This window comes from Calliopsis andreniformis, chromosome 3 (genome assembly GCF_051401765.1).
Source record: "Calliopsis andreniformis isolate RMS-2024a chromosome 3, iyCalAndr_principal, whole genome shotgun sequence".
Classification (NCBI taxonomy): domain Eukaryota; kingdom Metazoa; phylum Arthropoda; class Insecta; order Hymenoptera; family Andrenidae; genus Calliopsis; species Calliopsis andreniformis.
Window position 1 is genome coordinate 16,135,356 of NC_135064.1, and position 27,398 is coordinate 16,162,753.

General features: G+C 31.0%; 5 protein-coding genes across 11 annotated transcripts; 2 read left to right on the plus strand and 3 right to left on the minus strand.

Moving 5' to 3' along the window:
* The first annotated feature begins 1 nt into the window (after position 1).
* Positions 2 to 19,898, plus strand: Pus1 (Pseudouridine synthase 1). 2 transcript variants are annotated; one of them, XM_076392919.1, is made up of 6 exons: positions 2 to 295; positions 18,099 to 18,488; positions 18,624 to 18,960; positions 19,040 to 19,295; positions 19,535 to 19,680; positions 19,758 to 19,898. In XM_076392919.1, exons 2-6 carry the CDS (start codon positions 18,119 to 18,121, stop codon positions 19,849 to 19,851), a joined length of 1,203 nt encoding a protein of 400 aa, XP_076249034.1. In that variant the 5' UTR covers positions 2 to 295; positions 18,099 to 18,118; the 3' UTR covers positions 19,852 to 19,898. The 2 variants fall into 2 exon arrangements, with proteins under 2 accessions (XP_076249034.1, XP_076249033.1); XM_076392918.1 differs by lacking the exon at positions 2 to 295 and adding an exon at positions 17,395 to 17,809.
* On the minus strand, positions 1,747 to 5,677 carry LOC143177305 (ATPase family AAA domain-containing protein 2-like). Its single transcript, XM_076375174.1, has 10 exons — positions 5,483 to 5,677; positions 5,250 to 5,398; positions 4,524 to 4,793; positions 4,269 to 4,460; positions 3,950 to 4,131; positions 3,208 to 3,394; positions 2,911 to 3,096; positions 2,653 to 2,788; positions 2,320 to 2,580; positions 1,747 to 2,265 (listed from the first exon to the last, which is right to left on the minus strand). Exons 1-10 carry the CDS (start codon positions 5,634 to 5,636, stop codon positions 1,940 to 1,942), a joined length of 2,043 nt encoding a protein of 680 aa, XP_076231289.1. The 5' UTR covers positions 5,637 to 5,677; the 3' UTR covers positions 1,747 to 1,939.
* Positions 10,069 to 16,999, minus strand: LOC143188854 (ATPase family AAA domain-containing protein 2). 4 transcript variants are annotated; one of them, XM_076393334.1, is made up of 16 exons: positions 16,659 to 16,999; positions 15,587 to 15,815; positions 15,073 to 15,430; positions 14,829 to 15,000; positions 14,685 to 14,751; positions 14,334 to 14,583; positions 14,043 to 14,257; positions 13,620 to 13,912; positions 13,232 to 13,549; positions 12,981 to 13,162; positions 12,699 to 12,885; positions 12,139 to 12,617; positions 11,871 to 12,056; positions 11,476 to 11,511; positions 10,392 to 11,271; positions 10,069 to 10,206 (listed from the first exon to the last, which is right to left on the minus strand). In XM_076393334.1, the coding sequence occupies exons 1-16, from the start codon at positions 16,662 to 16,664 to the stop codon at positions 10,120 to 10,122; spliced, it is 3,945 nt and encodes a 1,314-aa protein (XP_076249449.1). In that variant the 5' UTR covers positions 16,665 to 16,999; the 3' UTR covers positions 10,069 to 10,119. The 4 variants fall into 4 exon arrangements, with proteins under 4 accessions (XP_076249449.1, XP_076249448.1, XP_076249447.1 ...); XM_076393333.1 differs by having other exon boundaries at positions 14,334 to 14,586; XM_076393332.1 differs by having other exon boundaries at positions 14,334 to 14,586; positions 14,670 to 14,751.
* A 327-nt stretch (positions 19,899 to 20,225) lies between the features above and the next one.
* LOC143188595 (coagulation factor X) lies at positions 20,226 to 24,633 on the plus strand. Of its 2 annotated transcripts, none has more exons than XM_076392912.1 (8): positions 20,226 to 20,345; positions 21,171 to 21,210; positions 21,320 to 21,703; positions 21,841 to 22,250; positions 22,327 to 22,545; positions 23,472 to 23,773; positions 23,844 to 24,174; positions 24,302 to 24,633. In XM_076392912.1, the coding sequence occupies exons 1-8, from the start codon at positions 20,303 to 20,305 to the stop codon at positions 24,532 to 24,534; spliced, it is 1,962 nt and encodes a 653-aa protein (XP_076249027.1). In that variant the 5' UTR covers positions 20,226 to 20,302; the 3' UTR covers positions 24,535 to 24,633. The 2 variants fall into 2 exon arrangements, with proteins under 2 accessions (XP_076249027.1, XP_076249028.1); XM_076392913.1 differs by having other exon boundaries at positions 23,496 to 23,773.
* A 129-nt stretch (positions 24,634 to 24,762) lies between these two features.
* LOC143188597 (charged multivesicular body protein 7) lies at positions 24,763 to 27,293 on the minus strand. 2 transcript variants are annotated; one of them, XM_076392917.1, is made up of 5 exons: positions 27,005 to 27,293; positions 26,316 to 26,595; positions 25,459 to 26,230; positions 25,179 to 25,374; positions 24,763 to 25,105 (listed from the first exon to the last, which is right to left on the minus strand). In XM_076392917.1, the coding sequence occupies exons 2-5, from the start codon at positions 26,582 to 26,584 to the stop codon at positions 25,014 to 25,016; spliced, it is 1,329 nt and encodes a 442-aa protein (XP_076249032.1). In that variant the 5' UTR covers positions 26,585 to 26,595; positions 27,005 to 27,293; the 3' UTR covers positions 24,763 to 25,013. The 2 variants fall into 2 exon arrangements, with proteins under 2 accessions (XP_076249032.1, XP_076249031.1); XM_076392916.1 differs by lacking the exon at positions 27,005 to 27,293 and adding an exon at positions 26,668 to 26,838.
* Positions 27,294 to 27,398: the final 105 nt, after the last annotated feature.

The following is a 27,398-nucleotide window of genomic DNA, read 5'->3' on the forward strand; positions in this document are numbered from 1 at the left end:
CATTGCACGGCTGCCCGGCACAAACTGATAAGCTTGGAGAACCATAAGCGCGGCTCTCTCCACCTCTCTTCAAGGAGATTCGATCTTGCTTTCCATCTTCCGTCATCGGGGAGAAGAGTCAATTACGCTTGATCGTGAATTAGCATGCCATGGGTGGAGAGAAAGGAGGCTGCTCCATTTGGTGCATAGGACAATCAGCTCTGTTCATTGTGGGCGAGGTATTCTTTAAATTTAATTGTTAGCGTCTTTTTATGAGCAGCGACACTGGCATGGAAGCGACAACGTCTCGGTTTGGGTGAGTATGTTTGGCTTAACACGTGTTTAGAATTTTTAATGGGAGTATGGTTTACATGTGCAGGAAATAACATAAATGGAAATTAACATTTTGTATAGAATGTAATTCTTGCTATTTGACTTTGATTATTTCAAAGGGAACATCATTTATTTTTTTTTTTGCGCGTACAAAAATTGATATAAAGTCTGTGTTAAGTTTCGACTGCAAAAGGTTAATCAAATATGAAACTGAAAAATATTACATTAGTATAGGATATTATGCAAAACCGTAGTAGATTCTCTTCTCGTAATTTGTTTTCAAAATGCAGGGGAATGATTCCACCCCAGGATTTGTACCCTCCATATGAACTAGTTAATAATACATTCATTAATAACAGTATTATTTCCCTGTTACCGTATCGACTCTCCTTGTTGCTATATTGACTGTAATTTAGAATTCCTTACAACACATGAGTTTTACTTTTATACATATGACCTATACTTCGATTTACCTTTTCGACGGGATAAATTTATGGCTATAAGGTAAAACGATTTATGTCACATTTTTAAGAAATTCCAGTTAAGACCTTAATTATGATCTAGAATATAGAATGTATATTTTCAGAAAGAAGAAAGAACCCTAAAGGAATTTTTTCATTCAAAAGATAAGGGTTGAAGAAGACACAAGTTCATAAGACAGTATTGAAGTAGAAAACTAAACGCCAATATCTCAAGAACAAAAGCATACGACTTAGGTCATTTGGTATTACAACCACAGAAATATGAGTACGTATTTATAGTAATTGGTCCATGAACAGGCTTCAGAAACGTGACCCTCGCTATGAGCGCATCATTAGATTGTCATGAGACATCTAACAGGGAAATACTGTAATTCATTGTACGGGTTATTATTACAGCGGAGAAAGTGATTCCGCGCTAAACCACATAAAGTTGAACACTTTCTTTGTTGCGAAACAAGACTGTTGCCCGTTCAAGTGTTCCTGCGGGCGTTGTTTCATTGACATTGTAAAAACCGAAATAATTTAGCCTGTCTCGGTCGTATTCAGGAAGTTTCGATACCTCAGAACGGTGTCAGGTTGCGTCTCGATATCCGTCCATAGTTCTCCAACGAAAGGCACTAATGTTTCCCTCCTTTGCCCATTTTAATTCTGCTTTAAGTACATTCATTTATACAATATAATATCTCTTTTCAATGATAATATTTATCTATATTAAAAATATTAAATCTTGCCTAGGGATGCTCTAACATCCTTGATACAATAACTTATAAGATGGCAAAATAATTGAGTCGAACATTGTTCTTTGCGTAATAAAGTGTATTTATCAAAATGAACAACAATGGACGAAGCATACATCGCACGAAATACGTAACGTAACACATACACATATAACTGAAGAATTCTTCCACATGGTGAACCAAAGAGTATACATCGTGGATAATTATCGAAACACATCAGACTTCGAACGCCATATGCATTGATCTCTGGTTAAGTAGAATCATATTTGAACAGGTGATACTAGGTTGATAAATTACTTCCTAGAGTAGTAAACTACTGAAAATTGCAGATTAGATCGATAAAATTGTACATGCATAATAGCAATGAAATTGCATACTACGGCGAGGTATTGATTACCGAGGGATAACTCAATTTTCTTCTCTCTTCACGTGCACCTTTATTTTTCTACATTGTTCAAATTGCTCGAGGCATTCTATTATAGATGAGCACGTGTCCTCCTCGTTTTTCTCCAAAGTTAATTCAAGAGATGCGTAAAGGCATTCCAAATCGTGGCAGGACCATGCTTCCGTCATCGCGGTGATCTTCTGAAGCAACTGTACAGTTTGAGAATCGGTCAGCTTCTCGCTGCTCGATGAGGATAAATTTGTCGTTAACTTTCCACGTTTTGACGATGGCCCTTCCCCGGAGGAGCTGATCTTCCTTTTAATATTAATTTCTGACGAAGAGAAAGATACTATATTACTGGCAGACATTCAAACAATATTGTTTGAACTTTCACCCGTATTACTTGACTTCGCTGGTGTCATTAATTGAGCAGATTGCACGGTGTAAACTTTGTTGCGGGCTTTCGAGCCGTGTTTGGTCCTCCGCGTCGTTGGCGCCTCTTCTGTTGACACCGTTAATAATTTATAGATATTTTTGCTGATTAATTGAAAGACCGCCCACTTACGCGTGGAAGAATTTTCCGCGGAATTAGCTTGCCCAGCTGTTTTTCGCTTTCTCCCTCCATCTTTGGCTTTCTTCGTAGTTTCAATTTGGACGAAATCCACTAATTTGATAATCGAATTATTCCAAGAACAAATGTAGGTATTACCTTGTTATTATTGTGTTATTGTCATACTTTGAGAGGATTGATTCGATTCCATATCCGCGGACGAATGAACGAATAACTGCTTAAAAAATGATTCTCGTTCTGGTTCTGTGGGGGGTATTACTTCGAACACTTCCCCTTGATGTTCGTCGAATAAGCACGCGATCTGATGATTCAACAAGAAATTATATCTATATTGAATTGTATTTCTTTCACTTTTCATGTAACAATATTTATGTTTTTTATACTATCATTTTCCCCGATGAAAAATTTATAAGTTTTTCTTACATCTCCTGGCAAATCTTCTCGTGGACAATTGGCTGTTGTTAGAATTAATATATGCACCGAACGATCTAGGCCCTGCAGCAAAGACGTGAAAACAACACGTGCTGCCTCATCTACTAGCTCCCACCAAGCCAAGATATCAGGAACGTAGAGCAACGATGGTAAACTTCGTCGCGCCATTTTCATTTTCTGATACATCATACCATTAATGACACAATTGAATTACCTTCGTTTGTGAGTAAAAGTCGTAGTCAAAGATTTTAACCACACTGTAGGGTATAAATAGTCATTTTTATTTACTTGGATAATAGCTTCTTCAGCAGCTCTACCAGTTTCCTCAAACAAAGTTGTAACATCCAACACGTGGCATGGGAGATGCTCTAAGGTGTGAAGCAATGCTGGTCCCAGATGACGAGTATGAGAGTCATCTGCACCGCACAATAAAATTCTTGGAGAACTGGTCGACCTGGACGATGCTTTGCCAGTGCTGTAAAAAGAAGGCCTTAATACTATTCATGGAATTACAAATTAGGAGAATTCCCCTTTAAACCACTATTCACGGATTAATCCTAGGAATACCAAGAGGGAGGGGGTTTCTCGAACCAGCAACTCATGAACTCGAAATATATTAGTTTTGAATTGTCTATTTAGTTTCTGTAAAAAGTTCTCAAAAATTATTTATTGTTATATACACTTAAAGTTGGATATCCAAAGGTCTCTGTTGAAACCGTATTTTCAGAATAAATATGTAAGAAACTTCCCCTTAGGCTTCCGCGTAACTATTCAAGGCTCAGTGCTCCTAGAACTAATGATTAAAATAGACGTATTATCATAGGAGAGACATATTGAACTCATAAAAGTAACACTGAAATTGACATTCCTTTAAAATGAGGTAGCTGACAAGTCAGGAGCTATGATGAATGTTTAACGTATAATCAGGTCCATTTACCACAGTAGACATTATCTACTACGTATATCAAACTCAACTACTTTGCATGAATCATTCGAGAATCGGCCAATCAGATTATAATCTAATACTCACATAATGTCGCAAACCAACATTCCTACTGGGCAAAGGATCTCGAGTTGAGATAGAATTCGTGACAAATTGTTTTGAAGTAAAGGCTGAATCTTAAACGGCAGAGACTTAACAGGCATAATCGACACGCGATGAGACGCTGGCACGATATTCTGCCGAGCTCTTAAGAAATCTTGCTTCTCGACCTATAATCATGGAGTTCGTTTTTATTTTAATCTTCAAAGAAATTATTCAATATTTATCAATTTTCTTTTCACCGTAACATATTTCACAAGGAATATTCTCTTCGAAAAGAAGTTCAAAGGATGATTATTATAATTACTTTAAGGTGTCGTTCGTTGATCTGATATTTAGCCTTGGACGTATATATTTCCGGGTAGTTTCTTCGAACACAACACATTACAGCTTCAGCGCAGAGCGCTTGCAAGTCGCTTCCGCAAAATCCGATGGTTTTCGACGCCAAATACGCCAGAAATTTCTGCGGTGGTTTCTGCTTCCACGTTTTAATATGTACCTGCTTATGAAATCAACATTAAATGGATATTCTGAACTGTGAAGGATAATGGACCAACGATACCGAGAGTATTTCTTTCCTGGCGCTGTAACACGGCAATGGGAAATACAATTCCCTATCGAATCGACCAGGTCTTCTTAAAGCTGGATCTATAGCATCAATCCTATTTGTTGCTCCGATCACTATGATCTCCGAGTTGTTCTCCAAACCGTCCATCAGGGCTAAGAGGGTGGAAACGATGCTGGCGTGCACGAAATCTTGTCGACTGGTTCTTATAGGTGCCAAACCATCGACTTCGTCGAAAAAGATGATACAAGGCTTCGTTTGTTGGGCCTGTAAGATGTGCTTAGTTGTGAATGGAAATTTAGAAATTGAGCAAACTGGTGAATGAAACCTAGTAAGGTACTTTGGGTACGCTCAAATAATGTGTAAAACGATATCCTTGATTATCGAGGGTACTACACGTGTTTGTAATGTTAATCATTATAAGATAAATAGTGTTTACACCTTTGGAGTTAGCAAAAAGGCAGCAACCATTAGTACTTTCAAAAAATACGAAGAAATAATGAACCAATCATACGCAAAGGATGAAATAGGAAATATCAATACTAAAATTAATTGTTTTAATATGGAATATATTTATATTCCACACAGTGCAGCAATTTTGTGAACATGCAATCTCTCTAAATCTCAATCTCTCTAATATTTTGATATTTCATATCAGTCCTGAATTTGGTATTAGAGCAACTAATTGTACTGATCATGGTGATGAAAATGAGTCATGTTAACCCGAGAAAAAATTTTCTGAAGCTTTTTCTCGCTCTCGCCGACCCATTTGCTGAGGCAATCGGAGCCCTTACGAGATATGAAGGCAACTTTGCGTTCGGAGTTACTGCACTCAACAGCCAAAGCGCTGGCCACGAGGGTCTTTCCTGTGCCTGTGAAACAGAGGATCGTCAATCAGGAATCGCGTTTCCCACAAAATTCTGCTTTATTACGAACCGTAGAACGCTTTAGTTTACCAGGAGGCCCGTAAAAGAGTAAGCCCCTCGGTGGTTTCAGGTTGAACTTGGCGTAAACGTCACCGTATATGAGCGGGAACAAAACAGTTTCCTTCACGATCCTGATGTGCTTCTCCAGGCCTCCGATGCAAGAGAAGTCCTTCGAGCCTGACATCTTTCACGGAACGAATGCTGGAAGGTTTTATTTCGCATACCCGACATACGTATCCTCATTTAGATCATTCGATTTTGCACTTGTCGTCCTTCGAATTTCCATCCGCCCAGGTCCACATCAAACGATCGCGCAATCGATGTACGTGTACATCATGGATTTTTGTGGACTTTATTTTTACTGTGAATTTTTTCTACGGCGTTAATTGATTCAAGTCGATTCACTATGTAATTTCATTATTTTTGACGTTTCGCTGATTCGACCGTAACGAAACATACGAATTGTTGAGCTGCGATTTAGAGCAATATTCGTGTGCTTCTGCAAGGTATATGGTAAAATACTGTAACTTTTTTCAATGCTATAGAGCCTTGAAAATATTGCTTTGAAAACATTTCTGGTTTATAGAGACGCGTATATACAGTATTTTTTTTATTATGAGCTCCTTGCTAGATTTATCATATATTTTTACATTTAATATTTCTATCGTGAACAAATAGAAAGATGAGAGTTATTTATACTACACCTTCAACTTCTTCTGGTAAAACGATAATTGGAATAGGATTTATAAAAGTGTAATACAGGTTGTTACATTATGAAATTTCAATTTATTATGCTACAATGAATGACAATTAAATGTATTACCTATATGGTAAAATAAATAAGGCAGTGTATGCTCATTTGCTTTGTTATCTGTATCTTTTACACTCCATATGCTTAAAGCTACTATCTCACAAAGAACGCATCGAAGTACCAAATGCATTAAGTTGTATTAGATTTTGGAATAATGAGTTCTTTGTCGACGGTAGCGTTACAATCTTTATTATCAGAATACTTTAGCGAAGTAATTATGATAGTTTAAACGGCAGTGGTTACGAGAACCTCTCGATTAATACAATTTACATTTAATTATACTGTAGATTTTCAATGTTCTTGGTAATACAGAGATGATAGCATTTTAGAAAATAGCACCAGAAATTATTCTTGGAATAATTACACCTTTCGGATTTTCGTGATAATGTGGAATGTAAAATATATTAATGGAGACAGGAAAGTCACAATAATTCAATTAATGTTTTTATTAATTGCATATGTGATTTTTCTGTATCATTTACTATTTACTGAAGTTAATATTTCAATTTTTATTATTAAGACGTACTTCATAGTTTCTTTGGCAAACATCAGCGATATTCACATAATGAGTACGTTTAAGTCGAATGAAAGAGGGATTTTAATTTCTTATGCTATGTCATTGAAGTAACTGAACATTATCAAAAATGTGCAGATTCAGAAAGATTTGTTATATCGCTGAAATTTTCATTAATGCTTTAAAAACTAGTAGCAATATTACAGCTTGTTTTTAGGATTTTAAATTTTCACATAATGCGCTTCGTAACACAGAAGGACTCTACATAATAAGCAAATTATATTATATAGTACTAATAGCATTTCTTCTACTAACTTTTCTTCGGTTAAATTCTTTCTATCTACCATGCATATTAATACTTAGGGAGTAGTCATAATGTGGCACTAATTTGCACAATTAACTATAGTCACAAGAAACATGTACCTGAGTAAGGTATAACATTTATTTTACTAATTTCATCAATATTTTAAAGTATAATTTTAATGAAATGTTTGAATATAGTTCATTTCAAATTCATAATAATATATTTGCATGAGATAGTTTCAAATATCTTATAATTGAATGTGAAAACAACTTTATACACAATAATTAATTATGTATTGATATTGCCAATCAGATTTTTCAAGAAAATTATATGTATGTTTTTAATAGTAAGAAGATCGTTTTATGTAATATATTTTGAATACAAATTATCCTTACTTCAAATGAATTATAACGTTTTCAGTATATCGCTATAAAACATAGGACATGTATTAGTTGTGAATTATATAAAATCGAATTATTTATTTCAAATTCTTTTATCTTTGATTGATTCATTTAATATTGTAACAATATAAAAAATCATGTGATAGGATGAATATTACTTTGCTAGTTTAATTTAAACGCAAAGTGTAACATACAGAATAAATATTACATAGTGAGCATTTCTAAAGTTTCAGTCTTTTCATTTCTATCTTCTAATCAATTTTAAGTAATAATAAAAAAATTCGGTCATATTTTCAGCTATATGAGGCTACAAATCAGACATGATTTTACTGTAATATTTAACTTAATCTTCATACTTGGAAGTTCTAATTAATTCGAAAGTAACAAAGTATAAAACCAGTTAACATCACTTTGCCATATCGTATTACATTTTCCTATTATCAATGCCATATTATATACTTATGACGAATACTAATTGTTAATCACATAGCATTCTTTTAAGGACTTCGTAATATTATTTGCTATGTGTTCGACTATACGAACTGTTTTGTTATATTTTTACTGAAAGAAAAGGAATTCAATTGTATACAGAAATTTCGCCTAAATGAATACTATGCATATCATCAATTATAGTAGGAAGAACCTTATTATCTGCATCCTAGAACGCATCGGAATTTTTTTTATATTGCATACATTATCTGGTAACTAGCCTTTCACAGTTATAGTATGAATCACAACCAGTATATGAATCTAGGATGTAAGTTTTACATTACATATGTACTAATATTTATACAGATACAGTTTTCTCTGTGTATATTTAAGATTTTTCCCGAGGTATTTCACACTTATAATAGAGCTTTCAATTATGTCCATTTTTGCATTAACAGTAGTATGAAAACCTAATCATAATTACTTATGGCTTATAGCTTTGGTCAAAATAAGTTGAAGAGTAAATATTATATTTCGATTATACCTTATCTACTACAAATAAATTCAATCAATCATATCTAATCTTAAATACAATTCGACTATTTGTTGTAATAATAATTCATGAAATGTATTAATAAAATCAACAAATGCCAATTTTGAATAACATTATAGTATTATCAATGATGTTTACATTTTGTCAGTGTATATAAAAATTATATATATATGCAACTTATAAATAATTTTTATACACATTTATGAAAAGTCATTGTGCTAGATGTCATTCTATTTAGTAAATATGCTACAAATTTCGAATCCTAAATTAGCCTTAATTTTTCAATTATAAACAATTTTTTAATATTTACCAACACATTTATACATTTTAACTAAAAATTATAAATTACTAATATAACAAATGATGCTTAGTACTGAAATCTACTACAAATTATATTAAAAATAAATTATGTACAGAGCCAAAAATTCCCAATACACAACACAACAGTGTTTACATGATTTGGAATGTATTTACATCTTTCTCTACGAAATTAATTTAAGTTTTCCAAATTTAATAATTAGAGTTAATACATGAGACCATTATCGATATTAGTAAACAGTGTTGTTTTCATTATATATTTTTAATAAAAGAATTAGAAAAGCATCTAAAATAGTTTTCTAAAATTTTAGATTTTATCTTTTGTTATGTGTACTTTTGTTAAACCTTTTAAAGTAATTAAGAACTTATACAATAGGGCACATGTGATTTCATATATGAATTTATGAATCAAGATGTAAACTATAATTGAAGTATTTGTTATAGACAATCATTACTTAATGTTCTGTAAAAATCCAAAGTAATAACTGGGGCATATGAAGAATTTTTATTACATTTGGTTTCCTAATTTTTTTTTTTTTAAGGCGCTATTGTGTGAAAGTCCAACGAAATGATTTGGTACAATGTACCATGATATACTGTGTATAAAAAACTATAGTTAAGTACATATTATGTTAAATTACCATCATCTTTGTATGACCAACGTTTACGAAGATTCGATTTCATGAAGTAATATACCTTTCCAAGGCATAAAATATACATTAACCCAATAATCTTTCACAAGTACCCCATTAAAATTGATATGCATGAAAAGCAAATTATTTATAATCCTATGATAATTAATTTCATTATATATTTTTCTTGATCAAATTTTATATAAATACTGCAACTAAAGAAAAATATACAATAAACAAATAAGATATTTCAATTTCGTATTAAAATTCATTATAAAGAGAGGTACAACGTTAGCCACTAATAATTATATATCATGAAGCCAATATCATTGTGATAATTTGTAATGTCATATTCAAAAGCTAAAGTAAATTGATCGAATCATTTTTTTAAGCTTCATACGTAATACTTTTCTTTTTGCAAGTTGAATGCACATTTTTATTTTATTCTGTGAATCGTGGTACCATGTTTGCCTTTAAAGTCTAAAGTTTAATTACTATTATTTAATTATTATTATTTTCTTTATAAATATTTATATAATAAGAAATATTACTTCCTTTCATTAATCACCAGTAACTACAAGAACTAAAACAAAAAAATATACCGTTTAAAATCATTGTGTGATTCTAGAAAAATAATCAATAACCTCTGTTCAGTGTAAATGTACAAAAGGGGCTGTTATAATAGTATAAAAGAAACAATATGACTTAAGCCATGTCAGTTTGATTAGCGACATGAACTTTCTCGTACGATGTCTTGAACTCTTCGAACCTTTGCACTTCCTTGAGCAAATCCTATACAGATTAAAAATTATAAAATACTGTATGCTCTAGAAGAGATTACGTTTTGCATGTTTCAATTTAGAATTAGTTGAACATTTAAATCAACGATGAAACAAAGGAATAATATGTACATAAAAGAGTAAATAGTTTAGTACATATAACGTCATAATGAAGTTAATTGGATAAAATATATTTACCTTTGGCAGTGATTTTCTATCATAACTCTGAGCATATTTTCCTACGCATCGACTCAATTGTACGTAGATATCGCATAATACTTCGACAGGAAAGTCCTTTGTAACATCAACAGTATGTTGCCATGCACTTTCTAATTCATTTTTATCTACCACGAGTTTCTCGTTTTCCTCAAATTTGGGTGGACTAGAATCACTTTCGATTGCAAATGATAATTCATCTATACTTTCTCGTCTAGACGACGAATTCGAACCACTGTTATCCATAGTCTTGTCTTCCTCTGTATAATTTATTTCCATATTTTCAAGTTCTTCGATACGTTCTTCAACAATATTATTGCTTTGATTTCCTTGTGCATCTTTCGAATTCTCATTTTGCGAATCATTTTCAGAATCAGAATTATCAAATAGAGGCACGTGTCCATTTAAAACACTGTTTGCCTCGGTTTCAAATTCTTGAAACTTTTCTAAATCGATGCTTGTCGTTTCATTGGTAAAGCAAACCTTAGTATCAGGTGTAGACACACTATCATCAAAAGCGATTTTTTTCTTTTTATGAACTCTTTTCACGTAACCTCGAGCCCAAGCAGGTATTCTACGTTTTCTTGAATTACCGTATCTCCTTCCGTTTACAACGAGTGAATGATTAGGACTTCCGCTATCCTTTTTATCTGCTCTTTCAGTCATGGATACGGATTGATCAGATTTCAATTGATTCTTATTTTCTGTTTCGTGACTACAACTACTTTCAATAACTCTACGATTCTTCGAAATTTCGCGACACTTATCTTCGAAATCAGAATCTAATTCTGCTTTTATTAACGCGTACGCGTTATCGCGGAGGGAGCACGCGCGATGTCTTATTAATTTATCCGCTGGATCTCTGTGAAAAAATACAATACAATGTAGATACAATGAATGATACAAAAGTATGTCTCTAATGAAAAGCGATATGAACTAGTATGAGTGGTCTTCAATAATGTAATTTTGTATATACGTAGTATTAGCAAAGCATTTATAAGAGATTGAAGGCCACTTTAACTACGGAGCAACAACAGCAACGGATAAACAGGAATGCCAGAACTACCTCTTTAATATTCCAAGGGAGGGCCTATCGCGTAAGCTGACATGAAAACACACAATATGAATGTCAGTATGAAATTTAGCTCCATTATATTATATTTATATGTCTAAATGTGCGATAAATAAGGAAAAGTATCAATATGAATAAATATAAGGAATAAAGAATAAAGTAAAAATTGATGAAATCATAATGACTTATTTCTGATCATAAAAATAATATATGTTAATGAATACTTTTGTTTGAACATTAACATTTCTATAAATAATTCATAAAAGAAATAAAAAAATACAAACCAGTAACTATATACATATGTGCTCAATTACGCTTAATGTTTAAATTTAAATACGTTTATTAAATTATTATAAGAAATGTAAATGTTTTACAGTAAAAATACAAACCTATCAGGATTATATTCCAATGCATTTTTACAAATCAGATCAATGTCGTCTAGAAAATCACGGGCACAAAGGTAGCAGTGCATGTCGATTTTGGTCATCATCGTCTCCAAATCCATAGGTTGTTTTATTATCATATTATAATCTGGTACTTCTTCTGTGTCTACAGGTTTTGTAAACATGAAAAATCTATAACAGAGAAGTTCGTTATCAGTTTTATCATGGAATGTGTAGGTAACATAAAAATAAGATGTAAAAAAGTAATATTTACTGTCTATTTCTCGCAAGTTTCGCACAAATTTCTCTCAGGAAAATTCTTAATTCTCTTAATGAAACTTCCTCCTTCTCGTATAGAAGCTTCTTTTCCTCTTCTGTTAATTTCTTTGGCATGGGATCTGGTGCTAAAGGAAGCTCTTCTAAAACTTCAACTTTATCATCTTTTATCTTCGGTGGTTTTAAACTTTGTACCATGAAAATAGGTCGGAAAAATTTAGATCTTTGTTCTGCCATTGGTGTTTTCATAGAGTAAACCTCTCCGCGAAGCTCAGTGAAAAGGCTTCGTAATTGGGTAGGAAGATCTTGGTACGTTGTATCACTTGTAGCCAGAATTAAGATAGGCAATGAGGGATCAAGTGCTGCAATACGACATAAAAAGACCGCCTTCACAGTTTCAGGTACAAGTGGCCACCACTGATCAATTGATCGAATATAAATTATGGACGGCACATTTCTAGCAGCTTCATTAAATACCTGCAAAAAGATTAACATAGATACATTTTGAAACATTCTATTTAATAAATATCTCTATTATTATCATCATCGATAGTTAACCTGTACACAAGTCTCTTCTGGAGATCGTCCACTTTCTGCAAAGAGAGTGCTAACATCTAACGTTTGAACCGGTAGATGTTCCATATGATACAGTAGTGCCTGTGCTAAATGTGGCCCCTGACCCTCAGACAGATTTCCTCCAGAAATTAATAATCTCGGACGATGTATTCCCTTAGTAATTTTTACCCTAGCGAATCGCATAAAATAATGATATAAGTTTAAAATACGACTATTGCTGTAAGCATATTATTCTTTAATTTGAAATAAAATAAGTTCGATTACTTTGCCATAGCTGGATTGACACCTTGAGGAAATACCCCCTTTATCGAACCAAGTAACTCTTCAAGTGGAGGTCCTAGTAGAGGTTCCATGAAAGGTTGTAACTTTCTTCGAGCACAAGGTGATACTCTTTGCGACGACGGTACAAGTAAAGAACTAGCTTGTAAAAAATCTCGTTTTCTTACCTGCAAAAATATTTAAATTGTAATTTGATCTATTTATTATCTAATCGCAAAATATTAGTAAAAACATACTTCAACTCGCTCAGGGTCTAAAAGTAATCTATTGCTGGTCATATATATTTGGGGATACGTTCTTCTTAATCCTTGTAAGACTGCTTCAGTACACAAAGCTCTTAAATCTGAACCGCAATAGCCTGTTGCTTTTTCAGCTAACACTTCCAACAGTTGATCTGGTGGGCGGTTTTTCCATTTGCTTACATGGATTTTTAATATTTCTAATCTTTCTTTCATAGCAGGCAACGGGAAAAATAATTCTCGATCGAATCGACCCGGTCTACGTAATGCTGGATCAATGGCATCTATTCTGTTTGTTGCGCCAATAACTATAACCTATTGTTATATAAAAAATTAATAAAATTCAATCTCAAGTATCGAGTTACAAGAACAGAAAATATTTTACTTCTCCTCTATCACTGAGGCCATCCATGAGCGCCAGAAGTGTAGATACAATACTAGCATGAATTTGATCCTGTTTCGTACTTCTAACGGGGGCGAGGCCATCTATTTCATCAAAAAATATTATGGACGGTTTCATTTGTTGAGCCTGCTCAAACAATAATCGTAATTGGCGTTCTGATTCTCCGACCCATTTGGAGAGACAATCTGCTCCTTTTCTCATAAAGAACGCCATCTTTCTACTGCCTTGACTACATTCATTCGCCAATGCTCTAGCTATTAACGTCTTACCGGTACCTAAATAATATCTAGAGTTAGTAGTAGTAATGTACACACATTTTATACATGTTTATATATGAAGATATAATGGACTTCAATTCCGTTCGTTAATGAAGTCATTATATAATAGAAATACACTAAATAATACCCGGTGGGCCGTGAAATAGTACTCCTTTTGGTGGGGTAATGTGAAAACGTTCAAAAACATCTGGGTACATCATAGGAAAGACGACCATTTCTTTAAGGCAGTGAATGTGTGACTCTAAACCTCCGACATCACTGAATCTAATATTTGTGTCTAAAGTAATTGGATTTATGTCTGCTTTACGATCTGATGGTCCACCCTGAGGTATTGCCGATTGCCTATTATACAATAAACGGAATCGATAATTTATTTCTATGTTATTCGAATCTTCAATAGATTTGCCTTAAGTTATACCTTCTTTCCTTCTTGCTTTTCTTCTTATCATAACGCTGGGGTTCTGAATCACTGGAATCACTAGAACTTGTACTTTTGCTTCTATGTTTACGCCTTCGCATAGAATTACTAAGAACACTTCTAAGTGCTTTTATAGATCGTTGAACTGGTTCTACACTAGCTTGGAATCTATCTACAGTTGGTTTTTTCTGACGTAAGCTGTATTTTCTAGGACCCGGAGAATCGGAAGATTCACTTAAGTCACTATCTACTACTGTAAAATAATGAAATATAAATAGTAAGAGCATATTATGGCTATCAAGTCTAATAAATATATACTGAATATAAACATCAAACCTGTAATCTTCTTACCCCTTGGCAACTGCCGTTGTGCTGTTCTTCTAGTTCGTTTAATACGTGTATACATATCTTCATAACCCTATAAATATTTTATATTGTGAATCTATAGTTAAATATATTTGTTTATATTAAGAATTTTTATAGAAAGTCATTTACATCTTCATTCTCTGAATTATCATTATTTTCTGCTTTTTCACTTTCTTGTGAGCTGCCTTCATCAGCTTCACCTGGCTCTGCTTTAGGCTTTTCATCCTTTTCAACTAAATTTCCACCAAGCCTTGTTGCAGGTCCTTCTTTAAGTCTACTTGGACTATCAGATTTTCTTGCCCTATAAAGAACTTTTTTAAATGTACACATTCAGTTAATTTTAAATTTATCAAAAATGTTACTGAATACTTACCTTATATCTTTTTCTTCATTTGATTTACTTCTAGTCTCTATTCTATCTTTATGATCTCTCTCTGTTCTTTCTCTTTCTTGCCTGTCTTTAAGATCTCTAATATCTTTTTCCGGTTCTGTTTTTTCCCTAGGATCACGATCAGTTCTGCCTCTAAGTTCTCTACTGTTTTGTCGATCATGTTCTGTTCTCTCCCTAATATGTCTAGATGAATTCTTGTTAGGAGGATGATTTTCACGTGATCTAAGGGGCATACGTTCTCTCAGATCACGTTTTCTTTCTGGAACCTCATCCACCATTTCTTTATCAGATGAAGAACCATGTTGTTGAAACATAGGATAACCTTTCAATGTTTGTGTACCTGAAAAACATATATTCTTAAAAGATGATTTTTATTCATTCAATTAAAAAATAATAGTATTAAATTTACTGATTATTCATCATTATCATATATATGATGATATTTTATGTATTAACAATAGCTTCACATTAAACTATATTTAAAAGCATTCTTTACCTAAAATCCAGCTAGTGTTAAGATTATCATATGTTTGCATTCTGTTACGTGTACTTCGACGTACACTTAAATTATTCATAGATATATGAGAAGCAGAGTTTGAGTGTGATCGTAAAGTACGTAAACTTTTAACCCTCCCGGCACTAGAGCCAAGGCTGCGGTTTCTTGGAGAAAAAAGATCTTCTTCAGTATCCATTGAGTCCAATGCAGCATCATCATCTGACATTATCTAAAATGCATTATATAGAACAAATATATAATTCAGATGTTGATACTCTAATGTTCTCAATTGAAACATTTTAAATACATTGATTCACAATTATTTTTGAATTTACACAAATTCAATTATATTAAACTTCGATAATTCTAGAAAACATATATAATATTATTACATCATCAAAGAAATTATCTAATGCATAGTGATAACTGATAATAATGTTATGATTTTAAGAAGTGATTCCTTGTGTAACAACATGACAACATTATAAATAAAATATTTTCAAACAAGATTCAGGTTTTTTTTTCATTTTGAGAAAAGCTTTTGAGAAAATTTTCATAAGTTGTTGAATAAATATATACAATATTTTTAATCATACACTACTTTTGATCATATATTTATTAGGAATACAGGTATAAGTCAAAAAAAGATTAATTGCCTTTAAATTATTTGACAAAAGAATCATAAAATATCTGAAATATTAAAACATTAAAAACAATAGACATAACAAAGATTCAGGAGCAAAAGATACAATTTTTGACAGTTAACAGGTGTCTTTTCTTATTCTACTCTTTTTTTATAAAATGAAGCACCACCCACTTTTTCTAATAGGTACTAACTATAAGTAGAAATAAATGTAAAATACATTTTTAATAAAAAGTGATAGTGAAACTAGTAAGTTATTATTTGTAACGTGAAAGGATTAGAATTGAAATATGTCTTGTCTATAATAAACAAAGCACCATGGAAGCAATTATTGCCTTTCTGAAATAAGCGAGTTTTAACCTTCATAGTTATTTAATATTCGGAATCATCGACGGTCGGAGTATTTGATGCTTCGTTATGTCTAATTACCTTCATCTGGCCAATTCTTGCTGCCAATCTTTATTAAAATTAAAAATGAAACTAATAACGTCCGTCATATGCCTCGGGTAAAGTAGCACCACTTTCTCGATCGAGTGCACGTAGCGCATGCACACTGAGCCTTCACAAAGGTCGTTTTACCATCGACTATCACTTAAAATTACCGTATACTAGAACATGACAGATAAAGCTTGTCTAATGATCATCACCATCAACGAGATTGTCTGTGCAATGAGAAATTCGGTTTTGCGTGGGCTCCTCGCAAAATTTTTATTTGAAACAGTATCCGTGTTTGCGAACTCATACTGAAATTAGCTATAAACGTATCTATAGATCTAACCTAACCCGTTTGCCAATTGTGAACACCTTTAATATACAGGGTGTTCATCGCAGCAATGATCTCAGTTACTGTACTTGATTTACCAAAGAGAAGCATTGTTTATTATTGTTTATTTATTAGAATTTATCGGCTTTTAGTAGATAATAGATCACTAAAATAAAACTTTGTAAATTATGCTTTTCATTGAACGATCTTAAACTGTCGCCTTCTCTCTCTTTCTTTATGTACATCATATCGTAAAAATATTAAAATAAATCATTATAAAAATATGAAATCTTTGCGCAGATCTATTTTTAAATTACATTTGTCGATAAAATCTATTAACATTAAAAACAAAAGAACTATGATGATTGTTAAAAACACCCTGTATAATTTTTCGTTTTATCTTTATCTAACAGCTCACGGCCTTATGCTTTGGAAACACGTCTCATCGTAAAGATTTTACATGAATCGGTTCATGTGTATGCATTGTTTACGTTAAATAGTTGTGCAGCTTTTACTTCGCAAAGAACGCTTTATTTATTGTTATACAGTTATTAATTACACGTTCAATAAATTCTTAATTTCTGAAAAATATTTTGTCTAACGATACAACAGCTATCATTTATTGTAATCGTAATTTGATGGTTGTATGATTGGATAAGTAATAAACGTGTACAGTCGAAACATCGTATATGTAAAATAGTAAGATTTAAGTATTTTTGTTAATGAATGTTAATAGATTCAGTGCAAATGCTTTGCGGTACAAAATATCGTACTATAAACAATTTACCTCTTTTACGTTGTCTCTGTTCTTATCTCGGTAAGATATTCATAATAAGATACTACTGTAAATCATAGGTTATTATGTATGTGCTATTTTAAGGGATTCATTTTTATAATATAATAATAAATGAAATTAAATATTTTTCTTTCACTATGATTTTTGAAATAAATAAATGAGTTAATGCACAAAAGTACAGAATCAATGAAATTTGTATACTCTTAGGGAACATATGTACAACGAATCTTATAGAAATCATTTTTTAGAGCAAATTTTTTAAGTTTGAAAAATGTATAATAATTATATCAGTATTATCATTTATTTTCAGATAATACTTTTTGCAAAAATATGTCTGTTGTAACTGAAAGCCATAATTTAAATACAAACATCGTTGAAAAATCCAACAAAAGACAAATAGATGATGAAGACAGTGAAATTAAAATTAAAGCACAGAAGATAGAAGATACAAAAAAAACAGTGCAAAGAGTTAAAAGAAAAAATTATGTAATAATGTTGGGTTATTCCGGCAAAAATTATTTTGGTATGCAAAAGAATAATGATACAAAGACTATAGAATCAGATTTATTTAGTGCTTTGTTGAAAGCTAATTTAATTACTAAGGAACAGTTCGAAGATATAAGGGAAATCAAATTTCAAAGAGCTGCACGTACGGATAAAGGTGTATCAGCAGTTAGACAAATTGTTTCTTTGAAACTACGTGAGTAACTGATTATTTTTTAATTTATGTATACTTTAAAATAATTATTACTTTATTTAATAAGTTTCAAATTAAATTATGAATTATTCAAATAATATTTTTTATTTCATATATTTCGACTATTACTTGTTTTAGCTGACTCTGCAACTAAAGAAGAAATTAATAAACATCTTCCACAACAAATCAGAGTATTTAGCGTGAGAAGAGTTACAAAAGGTTTTAACAGCAAGAATCAGTGTGATGCACGAACATATAGGTATGTCATTCCTACATTTGCATTTGCTCCAGAGGATCCAAGTTTTTTAACTCAGGAGGAAGAATTAGATGAAGAAGTACGATACAAACAAATATCTACAATAAATGGAAAACCATATAAAGAATTTAGATTCACACCAGATATGAAAGAAAAATTAAATGAAACTCTAAAATTATTTGAAGGTACACATAATTTCCACAATTTTACATCAAAAATGTAAGTTATAAAATTAAAATTTTTTCTAGCAAAATATTGTTATATAATAAGGAAATTTATTTCATAAATTCTTTTACAGAAAAGCATTGGATCCAAGATCTAAGCGTTTTATAATATATTTTCGTTGCGTTGAAATATTTGTTGCAAATGATATAGAATTTGCAGTATTAGAAGTTAAAGGACAAAGCTTCATGCTACATCAAATTAGAAAAATGGTGGCGTTTACAGTGGGAATTTTCAGAAACATTGTTACAGATGATTTAATTAAGGATATATTTTCTGTAAATAAAATTCGTGTTAGCACTGCACCCGGTTTAGGATTAAGTTTACATCATGTAATTTTAATTTTAAATTAATCTCAATACTTTGACTGTTTGATGTTTTAACACTGCATTAGTTAGAGGTAGTTTTTTGAGAAAAAATAGTAAAAACACAATGGAATACTACATCCTTAATTAGTAGAATATAATTTTTAAAATATTGTAGTATTACATCATTCATTGCCAAAGTGTTAAGTTAAAATTGAATTTTTTAAATTTATATTTATTAAAAATTTATATTTTATTTTATTTAGGTACATTATAAATATTACAATGAGAGGTATGGTCAAGATGGAATTCATGAAGCACTAGATTGGAGTGAATGTGATGAAGAAACAGAACAATTTTATAAGGAACATATCTTGCAAAATATAATAGATACAGAAGCTACAGAAGCAACGTATCCTTTTTTAAAACATAATCATTTATTTATGAAACATTTTTAATAATATACATGCCTTAACTAATATGACATAGGACATTCGATTGGCTGGCACATTTTTACACACCAACAAGATTTATTGTCAGAGACACAGAACCTACGATTGAGTATATTGAAGAAATTGAATAATTCTATTTATATACATTAAAATTGTATTTAGTACGATTCTCAATAATTATTACTAATTATTTTTTAAATTATAACGATATCTATATTTTGGATACTCCACAAATTTGTCAAGCATCATTTATATTATCTAAGCAGTTATCATTATTTGTTTACCAATTATATCGATTAAAAAAATTAGTTTTTTTCTTCTTATATCGTCGAATGGAGTGAAATTTCGAGTTGTATGCATTTATTTGCGTCTTTCTTCTGCATGTGATCTTTAGATGAGGATATATCGTGTACGTCTTCTGCGTATTTTCCCGCATGAACACATTCACGCATACAGTGAATACTGCTAATCTTACTATGTGTTTGCTTGTGCCGGGTAATTCCAGCTCGATTCAGGATCAGTAGACGATTGACGAGTATTGAATGAAGAAGTAAATCGTGAATCTTTATAATTCACTTTATTATGAAGAATACAATAATCGTAATTATTTTATCAATTATTTCGAGTAAGTAATTATATTTTTACTATATCATAAATATTTACATTGGCTTTTAACAAATTTTATAACAAAATTGGAAATGTTATTTTAAACATTAAAGAGGAATAAAGAGTATTACTAATACTTGAAGTAAAATTGTTAATACAAATATGTGCATTGATTCCAACTATATTACATTAATTTAATGTTGAATGAATTTCGTTTACTACTAATGTATTAAAAATAAGTATTAGAAATTAGATACTTCACGTTGAAAAATTAATTGATTATATATTTTAATATTTTGATTGAAAATAATTGTAATATAATAAAAGAATAAAAGTACAGTATGCAACATGTGTCAGAAACCAGTTTACGTGACCTTGAACTGCAGATGAGAAGACACTGGCATGCTACATAATCAAAGACCCTGAGTAACAGAATATTTACCTCATGAAATTAAAATCAATGGAAAATATTTTCGATTAGTGTCTGTTGACGAATAATACAGTTGTTATTTTTTTAATGATCTTTTGTTATTGTTTTTAATGTATAAATATAATTTTTGTATAAAGATATATTGGTATATTTGAAATGTTGCGAAATCTCACGAATTTGTCGTGTGATCTAGTAATGGCAAAAATGTTTATAAAATAATATAGAATAGTTAAATGAGATTACATCATTTTGTTGTAAATAATTTATTATAAAATATGGATAAAAAATATGATACAATGTGAAGGTGTCTAGTGCATACTATGTTTATAATGCACAATAAATTGTAGACTTCGAGTGAATTGAAATAAGAATAATTGTTTTAAAAGTAAAGAATATATTTATATCTTTTTATAGATATAGTAGAATATGGACATGGGCAAAGTAATAACTGTGGGTAAGCCTTTTCAATTTTCCTAAAGTACAACAATTTTTGCTTACAGCATTCAGTAAGGTCCTCTCAATAATTGTGAATAAATTAATTAATTGTTTTCTTTTTGTAACAGTTTAGAAAGATTTCAATGCAGGAGTGGACAATGTATAACAAATACATTGTTATGTGATGGACGACCAGATTGTAATGATCAGTCTGACGAAACAAATGTAGAATGTACCAAACCAGAAATTACATGTCCTGATTATGCATTTCGATGTGCATATGGTGCATGTGTAGATGGAGATGCAGCTTGCAATGGAGTAAAGGACTGCATTGATAACAGTGATGAAACATTACCCAGATGTTCAAATAAAGAATACAATATATCTTTATGTTCCGAAAATCAGTTTGTTTGTAATAATGGACAATGTATTGCTGGAAGTAAAATATGTGATGGTACTGCTGAATGCACAGACTCTTCAGACGAAACATTTGCTCAATGTGGATCAGTCGTGTAAGTGCGAAATTTAAAACATGATATATATCTTGATCATTTCACATATACAAGAAACTAAGAATCATATGTATAGAAAATAAATAATCGACACATTGAACATACAGTAAGGTTTACCCATCTTAATCTTTCAATAGGTGTCAAGAGCTTTTCTTTCGCTGTCATTATGGTGCCTGTATCGATAGAGATTTAAAATGTAATGGTGTCGTGAATTGTGCAGATGGTTCAGATGAAGACCCAAGAATATGTAGTAATGTAGTTACAGAATCACCAGCCACAACATCCCCTATTTTAACTACTTCAACAACTGAATGGACTCCAAGACCGAAACAGACTTGTATTGCACCTTTGCAACCAAAGAATGGTTTCTGGGAGTTAGATAAATCACACTGTGTTACTGAAGAACAGTGTAATGTACAGCAAGGGACTCAGATGGAGTTGGGAACGGTATTAGTTTATAGTTGTAATTCTGGCTATAAAATCAGGGGTCCTTCAAATGTAGTTTGTGGTAGAGGAGGAAAATGGTTCAGCATTCCAGTTTGCATAGGTATGAAAATATTATAAAACGAGATATACGTATATATATGTATGCCGAAATAGTCAGATGTAATTTTGTGTTTCAGAAATTCACTGTAAAGCTTTAGACTTAGGTTCGACATTTGCTGAATGTTATTACAATGGTGAAAGGGTATCATGTCAGTCACCTGTTTTGCCTGGCACACAAGCACGATCATTAAAATGTCGTGCTGGTTATCGGCAAGATGCAACACTTTTTCCAAGTTCAGATGTTACATGTACTCAAAATGGTCAATGGGAACCAGAACCATTACGGTGTATTCCAGGTCCGCTAGTAATAAATATTAACATTATTAAGCCTTCTGCTTCACCGGATTCTAAAGTAGAAGAAGATAATCTTCCATTAATAGAGATAGCAAATGATAAAGTTGTTATTTACACAAATAATAAGCAAGAGTATAGTCCAGATATTGACATTAGAATGAATAATGGAAAATGAAAACAATAACCGGATGTAAGATGAAAACATATTTTAGCTAGTTTTGAAAATATAGCAAAGAAGGCAAAAAGAATAAAAAATAGAGATTCGAGAAAATTTAGTTTTCATCTATAAAAGTTATATTTTTAATAAACATACTGTTATATTTATTTAGTTTTAAATTTAATATCTATTTCTGTGAAATCCCGTTACGTCAAGAAATACGTGTGAATTATTTCTAGTTATTTAAAACTGAATGCTAATTTAATAAGTGCAAATAAATTTATAATACAGTAGAATTCTGATAATCTGGCGTATTCATGATTTTGGTAGCGTCGAATTATTAAATATATCGAATTATTGAACTACAATTTACAATTTCACAACAAAAATATATATGTTTCGTAGTTCGTCTATAAGAGTATTGCGAACTCGCTCCGTGTGTAATGAATAACTACGAACAATGAAGCACACAGATTTCTTGTTCTTTGTTTTTTTACTATTCTAAATCAGTACCATTATTTAATATATGTGAAGATAACTTCTTCGTTTATGAAAATTTTGGCTTACGATAGTCACGAAATGATATTCGAAAGAGACGTGTGTTGGTCATCGGGCGTACCGAATCACTGGATGCTGGATTAAAGGAATTCTATTAATAAAATTAAGATTATTTAGTATTTAAAATTATTTCAATTGTTTATTACTGTCTTAATTTAATAGTGCTTGCGCAATTCAGTTTGAAAAACGTAATGATTTAAATGTATTTTTTAGATTGCGGTATTGCTACTTCTACAGGTTTTAAACCAACAATTGTAAATGGAACTCAACCTAATATTAGTGAATTCCCATGGCATGCTACACTTTATAAGGCAGAACAATCCCATGGTACTAAAAATTTTATTTGCGGCGCAACTATTATTCGTCCCAATCTTTTAATTACAGCGGCACATTGTGTTTATAATCGAAACTATCGTAAAGCGGAAGAACCTTCAAAATTTCATGTAGTAACAGGCAATATTTATAGAGATTACGACTCTCCTTTTCACGATTTAAATATTGTGAAGAAAGTTCAAGTAGGTATATTTAAAATTATTGTAAATATTTATCAGTAACTAAATTATTAATATTTTCCTTCAATTTCAGGTAAAAAATATCTACATTGTATGTTCTTATCAGGACGCGTATGGAAACTACGCTGAAGATATGGCTATATTAGAAATACAGGAGTCATTTAAATTTTCATCTTTGTTATTGCCAGTATGCTTGGATCTTAATGATGATCGAATTCGTTTAGACGCTGGATTATATGGGAAAGTAGCAGGATTTGGTAGAACTGCTGTGGGATCATCCAGCTATATTTTACAATCAGTTACACTACCATATGTTTCTTTAACTCACTGTAAATCGATAAGCCAAAATTATGAGACTGAACCATTTATTACACATGATAAATTTTGTGCAGGTTACACAAATGGTTAGTATGATATTTAATTAATTGATCAAGATATACATTTAACGAATGTTATGTATATCTTGTCTATGTGTAATATCAGCGCTTTTTTATTTTATTCTGAAGTGTACTAAAAATATGAAAATTATAGGAACGGCGGTTTGTGATGGCGATAGTGGCGGCGGATTAGTTTTTAAGAAAGGAGATCAATGGTACTTAAAAGGTATTGTTAGTCTTAGTCTTGGAACAAAAGATGTAGGTGGAAGTAAAGTATGTAACAGTGATACATATTCTTTATTTACAACGGTTTCTAAACATAAGCCATGGATAGAAGCAGTTATATTTAAAATAGAATCCAAGAAATCATATTTTTGTGAAGGTTAAATCATATTTTTACGATATAACTGATCCCTAATAAAACAGACTGAAATGTTTATATTTAATATGATACGATACAAGATATATACCTATTATTATACCGTACTAAGGTGTTTATCTTTGTTTTATACCTTATCATTACACTCATTTAAAGGAATCATCAATAAAGCAAAACGAGTTACACAATATGACAAATTGTTATCTTCACTGCAAAATGCGAAATTGTATTATTGTTTTAAAAATAATAAAACTATACAATCTAGGAACACACAAATTATAAAATACACTAAAATGACATACGTACTTATAAATATTACCTTTACAGATTAAATTCTAGTTTTACATTTTACGTTAGTTTATGTATAAAATAATTTTTTCAATATTTAAATAAATAAAAGTACATACATTATAAGTCAGTCTACAAACATGAAAGTATTAATTTACAAAACAAATTTGATATTGTTTATGGTTCATCAGTATATATATTATGTACATTGTGGTTCTGTTAAAGTTTTCTTATGTTGAGATATTTGTGACGATGAAGACTGAGATGAAGATACTTTAGGTGACTTAGTACCTAGAATAAAATATAAATTATGTCATAGCAGAAATTGAAATGTTCTATATTTAAAAGATCACAAATATCTTACCATCAATGTGTAAGCCATTCATACTTAGTTCAAGTTCATTGATACTAGAACTTAAATTAGTGCTTGGTAGTGGAGGGAATACACTCTCTTCAAGTTTCATTAATTCTTCTAATTCCTGTTCTAAGTCAGTGTTTGAATCATCATTTTTCAAAGTCTCTGATAAAATGAATTGTACTTCTTTTTGTTCTTCCAAAGCCTGAAGTTCATAATTAATGTAATTTTATATTTTTAATAGAAAGATAAAAAATGATACATTACTTTTATTTAAAAGTATACTTACTTCTGACAAGTCACCCATGATATCTCTAACATTATCTTCTGATAAACCACTTTCATTCAATTTCTTTAACACATCTGATCCTGTTTTGTAAGCAGATAATACAGCAGTGTTTGTGTGAGTATCCTGAATATTTGATATAAGAACTCGAATATTTTCAAGAGTTTGAGATCGTTTTTCAATAGTATTTTCTAATTCTTTTTTCTTTCTTAAATGTGTTTTCGCCACTTGTCGTAATCCTTTAGTTAAATATGATTTTGCATGGTTAATGACGTTGATCTTTTCTTCTTCCATAAGTTGTATTTCTTTTATTAGCTCATTTTCTTGTTTCATTAGTTTGTATAATCCTTTATCAATTTCTGTTACAACATCTGATGTATGTACAGTTATTTTAACCAATAATTCATTTTCATTTATATTATTTGTGAAAGCTACCTTCTTTTCACGTCTCAACCATATTAAAACTAACATTACAGTGTTATCTGTTATATTTTTATCTATTTGAGATTTACAGGTCTTTACTACTTCAGAAAATGGTATAAGAATATTTTCTTTCTTGTTTTCCAAAATACAAAATATAGTTTGTCCTAACTCCTTAACAATTTGCAAATGTATGTATCTCGCTTCTTTATTAATTTCATTGTTCACAACATAACTTACAACTTTAGAAAATGACCATACCAGTGGTCGTTTCACAAATATATCAATTGACCATGATGTCCATGAATTACAAGGCTCCTTTAAAAATTCACTTTCTGGAATTATTTCATTATTTCTGAAATAATACATGAACAAATAATCACTTTAAAAAATACTTTATAATGACTATGATTGTTAGACAATATTGAAAATATAATTACCGAAGAAGTTCCTCAACTACAGTTATCAAACAAAGTGGTGTACAACCTTTCCTTTTAAATACATTATTCAAATCTGTAATAGAGAAGGTACACTGCATTGTATTTTTCAACCATTCGTATATTATATTTTGCCAAAATTTATATTTCGATGTCCAGTCTTGTGGATTGGCTGATTTACTTCGAAAAGGAGAAAACAATGCATTTATTCTTTCTTCTTCGTACCAACATTTTGGCATTTTTTCAGGTGGTAGTGGCAAATTATTATCCATGCCTTTAATTCCTATAAATATTTTTCAGTTAATACGACTTACTTGTTCCTTCAACTTAGGTTATCTAATTGCATATTACTTACTGTCACGATTTTTATGATACAAATCAACAATAGTAATATATAACTATTTGTAGTTAAAATTAATTTATTTATCAAGAATAATCATAAAACCTTTTAAACGTGTCAAGCATCGGTAATTCTTTATTATGAGCGCAAAAGTTGAAATCCCTCATTACATACAAATATCATTCCGTAACAAAGAGACGCAACAAGTGACACAAAAATAGCATACTATTCTAAAGAGACATAACATTCTATATTCTGTGTATATAATCAAAATAATTTATTTATTTACTTAATTTATTAGTAAATATGTTAAATATTATATTTAATATTCAATGTGTATATTAATACTTACTGAATAATTTGTTTATTCGATTATTAGCTCTTCATTTGCGTATATTTGACAGCTTCTATTCTCTATTGAGTTTAATCTAAATGATTTTCCACAATGATATTGATGATGTATCGTTTACTGGCAATTACAAACATTTTATGAAAAAGGGTATCGATTCCTGATTATTCGATTCTGTTCTATATATCGACTTAAAACTAAGAGAGAGGCATAACAATTTATTATATAATAATTTTTATTGAAAAGACTGTACGATTATTGCAAAGAGTGGATTTTCTAAATTGGAGTTCGAAGTTTCGGAATACCGACGAGGGGAATGAGAGGTGGAAACTGTCCTAATAAAATGTCCGCTAGATGGGAATACTGCTATCGTAGATCATTAGTTTACATTTTTACC